We start from the raw sequence: 14212 nt of genomic DNA, 5'->3' as shown, positions 1-14212 counted from the left end.
CCAGAGGTGCTGGCTGCAGGAGCCTTTGGAAAATGCTTGGCTAGACCAGGGTTCTTAATTTTTGCCCTGTGAGCCCTCTAAGAGGTCTGTGGATAGAATTTCAAAGTTTGTAAACCATGGATTGAAAAAGGTACATCTTTCTTTTTACTGCTCTTTAACTGACATTTAGCATGTCCTTAACTATGAATGTAGGCAATAAACTACAATCCTATGCGCAACACCTGTAAAATCAATAGAGAGTGCAAATCCTATTAAAGCTACTGCAGATGCCTGAAAATGTTTACACTCATTACTACTTCAAAATCATGTTTATTAAATTTCTGTTAGATTTTTAAAATGTACTGCATGAAACACAAATATTACTGTATCATGCATTTGTTTTAACATGAATAACTATATTCCTCTATAATTGATTCTCTTTTAAATTCTTGTTTTTTTACACATTTAAATATTTTGAAAATGGGTTCACAGGCTTCCCCACATAGCCAAGAGTTTATGGCACAGAAAGAGCAAAAAAACAAAGGAGCGATATTTTCCATTATGACTGAGGGCCAGCTGAACCATAAGCCAGACTTGGGCTCAAATTGAGACAGTGGAGCAGTGTTGTTGGGCAATAAATATAAGGAGGAAAACAAATGGCAAGGGAAGGGCAAGCATGGTAGCTGAAGCCAGAAATTAAAATCAGGAAAGGGTGGGGAAAGAGGCTTGGAGCCAGGGGTTTAGATTAGCGCCTGGGCAGGATGAGGCTCTTAGCTGTGGCCGTGGAGTTCACCTGAGAAGTTGAAAGGGCTTGGTAATATTTGTTACAGCAGCAATAATAACAACAGTGATTCAAACCAAACTGAGCATTTGTATGCCAGCCACTGGGATAAGTTTCCAGACCAGGGACTGAACCCAGGCCACAGCAGTGAAAGTGCCAAGTCCTAATCATTAGACCACCAGGGAGGGTTTATAATAACTTTATATAGCGTATAATATATGGAAATATAAAATTATTATGTCGTACACCTGAAATTAAAACAATAAAAAAGTTAAATAAATAAAAGCAGAGGAAAAACAAAACAGAAAGACTAAGAATCCTGCATGAAAGTATATACCCAAATAAATGTGAAAGCCAGGCTTCGAATGCAAGTTAATTTGTCCCAAAGCTTATAGTCCTTATAATACTATAGATTATCTCTTACATAATTTACCACAATGCATTTTAATGTTTATTTCCTTCCCCTACAAAAGGCTGATGTCCATATGTACAGAAAACAGAACATTCATCTTTGAGTTCTTTATGCCTTGTGCAGAGTGAATGCCTTGTAAATAAATAAGTGAATTATTAAATGAATAAAAGTAAGCACAACCTCTTTATTTAACTTTCCTGGATGCTCTATGTATTGAGGAAAAAACTTGGAAATCCATTACTTTCCTAGGTACAGTTGTGCCAAAAGGTTTGCAAGGCTAAGTATATGGAAAGCTGGAGAATTTTACCATAGATGATGATGGGGAGGTTAGGGTCTGTTGTTTTCTGTCCTAAGGCAAATCAGGTGATTCATCACATGGGGTGGGAGGGGGTTCTTGGAAAAGGGATCTGAGAGGATGTTAGGGTCAAAGAGAGGATGTAGACATTGAACCACGGTTCACACAAGAACTGGGAACAACTCCAAAGGCAAAGGAATTCCAAAGGAAAGAAAAATATTTCTATCTCCTTAGAATTCCATTCCATTGTATGAGCAATGTTGAGAGAAAGGGCAGAAGAAAGAAAAGGAAACAGAAAGATTGTGTTTTCCTGAGTTGTCCTGGGTTAGGCATCTGGAATGAGAACTAGATGTGGAGTCAGAAAAACTGGGGTTCAAGCCCTGTACTTTGCAGACTACTTAATATATTGAAAACTTCATTTCTAATCTACAAAATATGGTTGATAGCATCCAACTTAAAAACTGTAATGAAAACTAAATAATTGTTGTGAAAACGTCTAACATGGTGGCGGCCATATATTAAATGTTTCAAATATGTTTCCCCAGATCACTAAGAAAAGCCCTAGCCTTTCTAAATATTTTCCAGAAAGCCCATCATACTGGGAACTGCTGGACAATCTAGTTCATGACAGCAAGAAAGACTTGGCCTTCTGTGTCCTCACTGATCAGACAGTTGAATAGCTGTGGTAAGAACCAAATGAAGACTAGAAAAGCATTTTCTGAGCGAACTCTCTTTTTCAAGATGTGTGCAGGGGATTCTCCAAATCCCTTTCAACCTGCATTAACAGATTTCCTGGGTGGTGGTTATAGGCTGGGCACTGTTCTAGACTTAAACATGCAAAGATAAAACAGACAGTGCCCCAGTTCTCTAGGAAATTATGGTCTGGTGAGTCATGGGGATGTTGACTGGGTGCTTTTAGTTGTCTAGCAAGGGGTATCGTAATGACTAGAATAGGTGTTCATGTACACCTGCCACTTGCTGAAGTCTCCCATTGTAGGTACTGCCACATACAGCTTCTCCTTTAATTCTCACACTGAAACCCCGCTTCTTGTAATGTCTATCTATGTCTTTAGATGACAAAATGGAAACTCAGAGATTGGATAATGGTTTCAAGTTATTTAATTAAAGAGAGATAAGCCACTTTGAACATTAAAAATACTTGTTATATTGAAAAGCCATGGTGAAGAATATCCACACACAATCTAGGAAAATATTGTTCCAGTTTTTTGGAACCAAGTAAATGTTTCCTTATTGTTCTCTTTGGAAATCTTAAAATGAAAAGAAAGAAGGAAAGAAGGAAGGAAGGAAGAAAGAGAAGGGGCAAGGGGAGAAGGAAAGAGAAGGAAGGGAAGAAGGAAAGAAGAAAGGAAGGAAGGGACAGAGGGAGGGGAAGGAGAAAGAGAGAGAAAGAAAGAAGCATAATAGAGAATAAAATTTTATCTCTATTAAACTGAAATCAGGGAATAAATGTGAACTGCAACAATAATAGTTCAGTAACTATAATTTTATATTAAGTACTTTTTCTTTCAAAAATATCTGTTCTGACATAATAGCTTGTTTAAATTAATTCCATATTCTCTATCTCTCTTCATAAACCATAAATTCCTCACTTATGACATCTTTATTTTGATTCTTATTTCAAGCACATTCTTCAAAATCACAGATGTTCTGGTTTTGAAGATCTTTTATCATGAGAAACATTTTACTGAAGTTCTCTTTATGCACAGTGACTTTAGTGGTTATGGAAAAATTGGGGGTCATACAACCTACTTTTTGAATCTCTCTAGAACTTTTTAACACATTTTCACTGGTGTCTAATATTGCTGAGGCAATGTCTGAATGGGAAGAATTTAGTTTCCTTTTTTAGTAAGCCTAGAATCTGATGTCTGGTATGCCTTTTTTTTTTTTTTTTTTTTTTTTTGTCTTTTTAGGGCTGTACCTGTGGCATATGGAGGTTCCCAGGCTAGGGATCTAATCAGAGCTGTAGCTGCGGCCTACACCACAGCCACAGCAACATGGGATCCAAGCCATGTCTGCAACCTACACCACAGCTCACGGCAATGCCAGATCCTTAATCCACTGAGCAAGGCCAGGAATCAAACCAGAAACCTCTTGGTTCCCAGTCAGGTTCGTTAACCACTGAGCCACAGTGGGAACTCCTGGTATGCTTTTTTATATTGAAGTTTGCTAACTTCATCAAAGCAAGCTTTGACCTATTTTCTTTATTTTTTGCTGCAATGCCGTATAGTCTTTACTGTGAGGATACAGTAAAATCCAAAAGTATTTCACAAAAATAAATTTTTTTCTCACTCTCTGCTCAGCTCATAGGCTTGTGGCTTCTCTGTGAGTTCTGTACATAGGGCTGTATTCTATGGCTTAGGCTTACCTCCTGGCCTTGGGCTGGGACGTGCGTTCCAGGTGTCTTCATTCTAGAGTCTGGGCTGAGTCTGGTCATCAGGAGCATGTCTTCTCCCTGAAAGAGGTCAGAAGCATCAAGCTGGTGATGATGCTTTAGACCTTGGCTTGGACCAAAACTCATATTCCACTGGCCAAAGGAAGTCCCATGCTCAACCTCAAAGTCAATAGGATGGAGAAACATTCAGCCTGGGGGGGTGGGATTGGTTGGGTTTGGGATTCAGGTCTACCTTCATTTCGGGAAATATTTTCATACCTTTGGAATATTTATTTCCAATTGTTCCAGGATCTCTTTCAGATCTTGGGTAGCAAGATGTTGGATCTCCAGTGGGTAGCCTTCATATCTGACTTTTACCCTTGATTATGTTTTATTTTTCTGTGTTTTCTTTCTCTACCATTTTCAAGACTGATGCAAGCACAAAATAAATTATTTAATAGACAAAATTTTAAGAATTGCAACTATTAACAAATAGGAAACAAATTAATCATTTTCAGATAGGAGATGGTCAACTTAGAAATCTAAGAAATTCAACTGAAACTGTTTCATAAAGCTTTACTAATTGTAACTTCTCCGGTTTCAAAATATTTACTGATTAGTACTTTTGTGTATAGTGATAATAATTATATAGTAAATATGATGAAAGATTATCCCAGTTACAATAACATTAAAAATATAACATAACTAGATATTAACTAGATATTAAGTACAGGTATATATAACCTATATAAACAAAATTATAAAACTCTTTATGCAGATGTAAATAAGATATGAATACTTTATACACAAATAGAAAATCTCAACATTGTAAAGTGCTAGTTATCTCTAAACTAATCTATGTATTCAAGTTAATGGAAATGAGAATTTTAATGAAACAGGTAAATGTTTTCTGCAATTACTTTGGAAGAGTAAGCTTATTAACTGCCATGAGCTGTGGTGTCAGAAACCATGTTGCTGTTGCTGTGGTGCAGGCTGGCGCCTACAGCTCTGAGTTGACTCCTAGCCTGGGAACTTCCATGTGCTGTGGGGGTAGCCCTAACAAGACAAATAAAACAAAAAAATCTTAAAAAAAGAACAACTTATTAAAATGCTTAACACATTTGGAAAAGTAAGAATAATGAAGAAAGACTTGCCTCACCAAATATCTAAACTTAATATAATACCACTGTAATTAACAGACCTTCATGTTGGCATGGGAGTTCATCAACAACTCGGTGAAATAGAATAGAATATCCAGAAATGTATGCATGTGTATGATGGAGTTGAGTGTGCCATAAGGGTAGTGCTATAAATAGCTAAACTGTAAATATTTGGGGGACAATTAACTAGCTTTGGGGAAGGAGTGGAGGAAGGATAGACTTTTGTCCATGACTTTCTTGTAATATATAATAAAGTCAACATTTTAGTTAAGTTCATTTAAAAAAACCATACTATAAATGTGCTAGAAGAAAATACTGGCATATATTTTTATAGGTAGGGTTTGGAAGACATTTTAAATTCTACTTCAAACCCTGAAAGTATAAAAACAAGTGTGTTAGATTAGAATTTATTAAAATTTTAAACCTCTGAATAACAAAGCCACCATAATTGAGGCTAAAGTAAAAGAAGTTTGAAGAATCAGTTGTGACATACACAACACTGTGTGCAAAGCTTTTATGAAGTGGTGAGAAAAAGGAAATTAACATTGCAATTAAAAATGGATGAAAGGTTTGAATAGACACTTTATAAAAGAAGAAAACACAAATGGCCACTAAACATACTAATGATGACAAATCAATACTATTTCAGGAAACCAATCTAAAGTTACAGTTTTTAAGAGATGCAAACTATTACATTTGGAATGGATAAGCAGTGAGGTCCTACTGTCCAGCATGGGGAACTATATCCAATTTCTTGGGATAGAACATGATGTAAGATAGCATGAGAAAAAGAATGTATATATGTGTGTGACTGGGTCACTATGCTGGACAGCAGAAATTGCCACCACACTGTAAATCAATTATACCCTAATAAAAATAAAATTAAAAACATAAACAATGTATATCATTTACCAATACTGCATTAGTTGATGAAACAATGGAAACTGTATCTCCGCTTAACCGATTTGCAGGATTGATTATTACTCTTGGCACGCTCTATCAGGATGATAGTCTTTTCTTCACCAGTCGGATTAATCCTTACAATTTAGTCATGTTTGTTTGTTCCCAGACCTGTTTGTGCCAATTTACTTACTATATCAATTATTTAATTTACTCGAGTCCCTTTTAAATTAGTAAATGCAAAATAGAGACCCTGTTGCTGTGAGTTGGAATGTTTTGGAATGTCTCTGAAAGTGTGAATGAATTAAGCAAAATGCTGAATTAGATCTGCAAAAGACAATTATAAAAGCTTAGACCAGAATAAAAGAAAACTTATAAATCCTGAAGTAGTCTACATAAGATTATTTCACAAGTGCTTTGCAGTTCTGTACTCTGTAAATGAATTCAACTCGTTAAGGAAGGAATCATGATTAACTTTTAGGCAAAGAGAAAAATAGGGATGAGCAACTAGTAATTGGACAAAAATTACAAAAAAGTCTTCAAGCAACAACATCCAAAGTTTAGACCAGTGTAAACTGAAGAGCAAATGTGTGGAGGTTTAAATATTAGAAAAAAATATCATAGTGTCTACATATTTCATGTAGGAACCATATTTTGGTCCTTAACCCATTTAAACATTTGTAAGGAGTTGAGTCATTTTGCAATAGAGAAACATTGATTGGATAAAAAAAATCTATAACTATATAAACAAGGTCTAAATTACAAATTATTATCTACCCCAAAATGGCACACAAAATAGACCAGGAAATATCAAGAAACCAAAATTCCAAAGAAAAATATCACGTTCTCTGCAGCAGTGCAATAAACTCACAAATTGCTATTTCTTGTTTCCAGAAAATCAAAGGAATCTGTCTCTTTGACAGACCTAAGTCATTTATCATTACCAGTTTACTACTGCTCAGCATGGGAGTATTCTAATCTACTTAATGAAAGATTTTACTTTCTTTCCCATGGATTTATATATTAAAGTTACCTGAACAACTTTTCTCAATTGTGATGAACTTAACAAAGAATATGTAATGGCCTCATTTTCACCAGTTTCCGTGGTTCTGGAATGTTTAGTGAGATACTCCTAGAAAAGACATTAGTTCTATTTTGGGAAAAATAGGACATGTGAATATATTTATTAAAGAATCATTCAAAGTTAGCAACTTTATTAATAATCTTTCCAAGATAGCATTGGCATGGAATAAATTTCCCAGTACATTTATTGCCAAAACACTGATTCAAAACACTGTTCTGAGACTCTGTTGCAGAAAACCCTGAACTATAAGAGGAAATAAAAGGAACGTAATTTAACTGACCTTAAACCAAAGGAATTATTTATAGTCTGACTCCACTTTTGGAATATAAATTCCAAAAGACAGGACTTTTTATGTCTTGCTCACTCTATTGCCAACATTAGTATTTGGTCCATTGTAGGTACACAATAACTATTTGTTAAACACATGAGTAAACAGATTTGAGATTCCTAATTTCTGAGCTCCTTATAGCATTATTATTTTATGGAATTATTATGATATATTTACTAGGGAAGATACAGACTTTAGAATGGAAACAGAAACTCCTACTCTGCAACTTTTTTACTGTGTTCTTGCTAAGATTATTTTGCCTATGGTTCTCAGCTATCTCATGTATAAATTACAAATTAGACCTTTTAGACTTGTTCAAATTAACTGAGACAATAGATGTAATTTAGAGAATGTTCTCAATAAGCGGTTTCAATACCAATGATGATGACGATGGTGGTGGTGGTAGAACTGGGGTAGGTGTGTAGGGGATCTAAACTTTTTACTTTTCTAGTCTCCAGACAGCACTCCCATACTCAAAAAAAAAAAAAAAAAAAAAAAGCCATACTCTCAGAAAGGAAATTGCTCAGCCCAGAAAGAGTTCTTCAGTGGGTCACATTGCAGGAGCACGACTTTGGCGAGCCTAACAAAGGGACCATTATTCTCATCCACAGACAACGCCAAGAAGGTGCTGGGTGGTCTAGAATACAGGAGACAGATAATGTAATGACTCCATTCATCAAAAGTCCAGCATGCACACCAGCTGCCCGCCAGCTGGAAAATGAAGCTCTTCTCCGTTCTGAGGATAATTTACTTCTGCTGGGGAGACTCTGTGATACCCTTCACCTTTAGGGACCAATTGAATTCCAAGAGTATCACGTAACATTGTGCTGACCCAGCAGCAAGACTCAAAAGAAGAGCAAAATAAAACAAGCAAAAGGAGGGGAAAAGTCGTTTGCCTTTCTTGTTAGGAAGAAAAATGAACTAACAAATTTTCTTCTGTATATTTGCTCTATTTTTACCTTATGGACACTTCAGATCCCGTACTGTACCCTATTTCTCTTTTGTCTTTGGCCATTAGGAACGCTGATGTCAAATTCTGATCACCCTCTAATCACAGTACAAGAAACTATGGCATGCATTTCTGCATGGAGTATTTCTACAACCTTAACTATTTTCTCCTCCAATGTTAATAGGGCCCAAGGTCCACAATTATTAACCTCATATCTTTATTTTGAATATACTTTTTAGATTATGTCCTATTCTCTGCTGAATGACTCATGAGTACATGCCACAAAATACAATGCGATTATAATATAAACACTCAATATACGGGCAAGCCTACAGGTGCATCTCTCAAACTTAAAAAATGACGTATTTCTCATTGCAGTCAGTCCTCCAGATCCATGGGTTCTGCATCTGCCAATTCGACCAACCATGGACCAAAAATTTTTTTTTAAAAATCTCATAAAATTCCAAACAATAAAACCTGAATTTGCTGTGCTCTATTTACCTAGCCTTTCCATTGTGCTAGTTATCATGAAGTAATCTAGAAATGACTGAGGCTGTGTGTAGGGTATACGCAAATCCCATTCCATTTTATATAAGGGACTTGAGCATTCATGGATTTTGGTATCCATAGGGGTTTTGGAGCCTATCCTCTGTGGATACCAAAGGACAACTGTGTATCTTTTCTGTAAGTTAAAAGCCTGGGTTCTAAGCTACCTACCAAAGGACACAGAAAATCTAATCTACTTGGTTTAAAAGCTGGTGCATAGGATCTTATTGTAAGTCACCTATCACCTGGCAACCCTCTTCTGATGTTAACACTCACATTTATCAAATGTTTTCTAGTTCCAATCCATGCAAATCCATTATACAGGAAAATTATCTCATTTAATCTTTACAACAGTCTTGTATTCTTCTTTACATATCAGATGATGGTCTATTCTTCTTTAGGGTTCTATTCTTCTTTACATATTCAGACGATGGTCCTGAGATTTAAAGCTATTGAGCAGTTTACCAAATTCCTATGGTGAGACACTGAATCCAGGATTTGAACCAGGCTCTGTCTAAAACAGAGTTCAAATTCTGAAACGTTACGTCAAAATCTCCCTGTTTCTGATGAAATGTTCTCATCTTTTCCCAGTGGGTAAAGCCCAGTATCTCTGTACATAATCAGATTCCAGGTAAAATGCATCTGGAGTTTGTGAGGATTAATGAGCTAGCCAAGGTTAGCTGATTGATTTAAAAGGGGAAATTTAACTTCTTCTAAAAGAACATGTGCTAACTCACTCACGAAAAAACACAAAGCAGTTCAGGAATTGGGTGTTCCAGTCCCCAGGGTGAAATAAAAACTACAATAGAACATGAAGAAGCAATGTAATGGAAATAATGAAGGCTTTTTGGCATGGTTTTCTTGTGAGGAGGAAATTATTCATGAGAGAGAAAGGAGGAGGTGGAAGAGGCAAGATTCTGCTCTTGGAAAGCAAATAGAGGACGGAATGGCCACAGGGGTGGGCAAGTTAAGTGCAAAAGATCCTGCCTCGAAATTGTGGAAGAAAACTCTGGACATCGCTTTTAGGTTATGTTAACTCTGTTTACGTCTAATTATTTTTTCCCCTGGAGTAGGCTCCTTCCTGTTCATAATATTTTATTTTACTCATTAATCTAGAAAGAAAGACTCCCCACACCCCACCATGGAAATAACCATCTTAATTGGGAGAAATTCAATCTCCAGGAAGGGAATCATCTGTTTCAGTTACATTTTCCATAAAAAATTGATTTATCTGACCGCTATTTTTGCCACAGCCCAGGCAGATTTATATATAAACTCCTAATAAGTCATTAAAGTATTATGATTCCCAATCCCTTCCTGTGGGATGTCTTTTCTAACCACCAGCCCACAAGAATGATGCTGGCCTGGGTACCATCTGGACTCTCCTTGTCTGCCTGCTGCAGCTATCCTGGAGGACTTGTCGCCACCTCGAGAGTCCAGGCTTTACATCATTTCCATTCTTCTTTGTGATCCATGATACTTCCAAAAAACCCCTCGCGGTGACCACAGGAAACACGTTCCTTAATCCCAACGGGCCTCCTTTCAACAGCATGCGTTCCACACGACATCAATGGTGCTTGCCACCTCCCCAAGTGAAGGAGTCACACTGAGATTAAAAGGGTTTCTCATCCCAAATGGGAAAGAGCATTGAAGAAAACAGACGGTTATTTACTTGGAACACATTTTAAATTGAAGACACGGAGACTGAGATGGGGAACGGAGGAAAGGGGGTTTGCTTGCAAGATGCTGGACTGTGCAGAACTACGTAGCAAGGGAAATGGGGCCATTTTGTGAGGCCAAAGTCACCATGTGCTGCAGACCAATGCGCCATACGTTTTAAGGTAATGATCAGGCTACAGATAGTGAGGGAAACAGGAGAGGGGGGAGAAAGAAAGAGGAGGAGAGAAAGATGGAGAGAGAGAGAACACACAAGAACTGTCCAAAGGAACTCAGAGGACCTCAGTTTCCTGAGGCGTTAGGAAAGGATGCCTGTTATTTGTTGTTGGTGCCAGCGAGAATGTTATCTGCCAACCAGCCTGAATCCATCCTGCCAACTGATTGTACCAGCACTCTGATTGGAGACTGGGCTCCCATCATTGTGCTCGCTTTATTACGTTCCTACAAGCCAACTGGTGTGAAGATATTCAGCTGCTAATATGCCTCACCTATCTGCCTGCTACAGATCAGCTGGGTGTCAGCAGAGAGGCCAAGGGAGCCATAGAGACATCTGACATCGGCAGTCAGAATAAATGGAGTTAGGTCTGGAGAAGGCAGGGCAAGCGTTTATGACCACTACTCACAAGGCAAGAAGTGGGCTCAAAAAGAACTGCCCTGACCCACCAGGGACTGCTCTGGCCCCTAGACAGCTGTTCATGAACTTGATGACTCACACTGCCTTCCCTTCACTGGGCCTAAGAAGCATCTGAGGATCCTGTAAAAATGTAGATTCCGATCCAGCAGGTCTGAGGTGAGGCCTGAGAACCTGCATTTCTACCAAGCGATGTCAGTTGGGCTGGCTAAGGGACCATGCTTTGAAGGATATCCACAATACGGCAGAGTCTTGCTCACTGGTGTGTCGACTGCACAACTGCACAAAGTGAACATTTGTTTAGTGTGACTGAATTGGAACAGGGAGTAGTCTTTGCTGTTGATGATTTGTCACTTCAGGTATGTAGCTGCAAATGTGTAAATAGATCATGGAGAAAAGTTGGGTACAGACTGGACAGATAAATCAGGCACAAGGGACAGGTCCATTAGGACAGCCTGAAACAAGTGTCTAACTCTGAGGCTATGCCTGTGGTTTGATGACCCTGTGAACAGCTAGGGAGGCTTGCTACTGTGAGTAAGCTTTTACCACCCATTTGATGGAAGTGAAGAAGGAGGCATACAACTCCGGTCTTTCAGAAAAAGGACTTTCTCGTAGCAGGACAGAGGTAGATGCCTGGCACATTTAAACCTAAATGCCAGTCCTCACACCATGCTAGAAGGTTGGCAGTCATTAAAAACTGGACCTAAGAACTCTCTTAGAGTCTTTTCACCCCTGCTTACTCTAATTCTTGCCACAGAAGTAAAGAGGTCGTGGGACTCTGTTTAAGGGTGAGGAAGAGCTTTCCACAAGAGGTGGTACCTAGACGAAGCTCTGAAGAATAAGTAGGAACTCACTCGGGGCTGGAGAGTGGAAGGAGCCCTTCCAGCTGGCAGAACACCATATGCACAGGGTCCTGGGGGCCTGGTCAGAGTGTAGATTACGGTGTGGGGAGGAGGATGGGAGATGGGATTGAGGAGCAGGCAGGAGGCAGATGGTGAAGAAATGAGTTTTCCTAGGAAAGCATGACGACCCCTTTGGAACGGCCTCATTTTCCAGGTAGGCTGAGCTCCGACGGCCTTTCTTCTCTGGGAAATGGTCTGTGGGCCCGGTTTCTACCACATGGTCTCTGCTGGTTTTCCTGGAAAGACCTGGTGAGAGAGCAGCTGCGATCCCCTTGACACCCTCCCACCTGGTGGTTTTCACAGCTTCCTTCCCACAAGGAGCAGAGGGAATGGAGATAATTACAAGCTGATATTTCTGTCCAAGGAAGATAGAATATGGAGATTGGAGGTTTTCGGGCTACAGAATCTCTCATATTTTATGAACTATAACTGACATTAAATGCTGAGCAGATGTTGCAACCAGGTTTCTTATACATATGAGAAACACACATACACACACTCACACACACACGCTCCTTACCACATAAACCAAGGATTTTTATTTAGTCTTGTTGATTTTATGTTGTTGTTGTTTTTTTCCCATAACAGACTCTGAGCATAATTTAAAATAGTCACAATATGACTGGTAACCTGAAAACAGATAATGGGACCTGAGTAATTTCAATGCAAAAAAATAATGTGGTTAATTTTATTTATATTGATCCAACGGAAACAAGACAATCTCTTATTATTTACACCAACCCTTTAGCAGAGGCTGTGGAAGGTCTGTGGGGCCAGTGTAGTAAATGTTCCATGTGCATTTGAAAAAACATTAAATATAACATGTGTTTTCATTCATGGGCTCAGTGCATTATTTCATCATGATGTAGTCTTTGTGGTATTATTTTAGAAATCGATTACCCACAGATCGCCAGAATATCTCTCGTCCTGTCCTGTCACTTTGGGAACAAGGAACACTTTCCATATGCGTAAATCTGTCAGGCCACATCTTCTTTAAATGATAGTTACTAATTTACAAATCAAAGAAATCATTCTTACCTTTTTTAATCAGTGACTGTTTTACTGCAGAAACACAAGATAGGTCATTAGCTTGAACTATAAAGCAGCTCATCAAAGAGCCTGTGAGCAGAGAGGAATTTCATCTTTCTTGACTTTTTAAAAAAAGATCTTAAAATCAAGAAATTCTAAGATATATTCATTTTTTGGAAAATAATGGATAACGCAGCTGTGCATCGAATTTATATTGAAATCCATACTGTAAATAAAGGTGTGAAAATTAATTTTATGTTATGATTCTTGCGATTTCTATAACGGACATCCCATCTAACATCTCAACAGAGCTCTTGTTGAAGAATATGAGATTATTCTTCAGCAACATATGGACCTAGACTTGGTTTTATTCCCTGGATGGGTTCTCAAGAAACAGAAATGACAGATGTGTGCAGGAGTGAAAAGAGCAGAAGGAGTGATACCCAGCCGTTTCTCACCTCTGTGGGACGATGTTACAAGCCTGTTACTAACCGTTGCGTAAGTTTGTTAAAGGACCGTTGTTAAATATATACATTCTGTGAAAGGCATCCTAAAAAGCTTTGAAGGACCTTATTCTTACCATACCCAGGATCTCTAGGTAACCAAAAAAAAAAAAATGCCCAGAGAGAAGTTATCAACCATCAAAAATTGCTGAGATTTCAGCATCTGCTTCATTTGTTTGTTTGTTTGCTTGGTTTTCTTTTTATGACCACACCGGCAGCATATGGAAGTTCCCAAGCTAGGGGTCGAATTGGAACTGCAGCTGACACCTATGCCACACCCACAGCAACGACACCTCTGAGCCAGATCTGTGAACGACACCACAGCTTGCAGCAATGCCAAATCCTTAACCCACTGAGCGAGGCCAGGGATTGAACCTGTGTCATTACAGAATCTATGCCAGGTCCTTAACCTGCTGAGACATGGTGGGAGCTCCCTCAGCATCTATTTTTTGAGACACTTCAGGCTAGAATCCTCACTCCTGAAAATAGGCAGATTAGGGATGGGCAGAGGACTGCTGAATACCTCAGAGAATTTAGAAAGAAGGAGAAAGCAGATAAAGCACATAGCAAAGCAAGAAATTGGAAACGGGAGTTTTTGCTTAAATCTAAAAAATACTGCAATTGTCAGTGTTTCAGGAAAATGA

At 38.4% G+C, this 14212-nt stretch overlaps 1 protein-coding gene across 4 annotated transcripts in view; it reads right to left on the bottom strand.

Annotated features, from left to right (window-relative positions):
• LOC146404955 (uncharacterized) overlaps positions 1-14212 on the bottom strand; it is a 57224-nt gene that overhangs the window by 34315 nt on the left and 8697 nt on the right. For 2 of the 4 annotated variants that reach the window (XR_014842609.1, XM_085020136.1), the window contains one exon: positions 3854-3940. Coding sequence is in view for 1 of the 4 variants with exons in the window: in XM_085020136.1 (XP_084876262.1) it covers positions 3854-3940 (87 nt within the window). In the remaining 3 variants the exon portion in view is untranslated. Of the gene's footprint in view, positions 1-3853; positions 3941-4138; positions 5371-14212 lie in introns of those variants that run through there. The other 2 variants (XR_014842610.1, XR_014842611.1) reach the window with 2 other exon arrangements.

This window comes from Sus scrofa, chromosome 3 (genome assembly GCF_054392235.1).
Source record: "Sus scrofa isolate SSC_HxYL_T2T_F1_AM1 chromosome 3, Sscrofa_HxYL_maternal_Yorkshire_Landrace_v2.0, whole genome shotgun sequence".
NCBI classification, from domain to species: domain Eukaryota; kingdom Metazoa; phylum Chordata; class Mammalia; order Artiodactyla; family Suidae; genus Sus; species Sus scrofa.
This window is presented reverse-complemented; position numbering and strand designations above follow the sequence as displayed.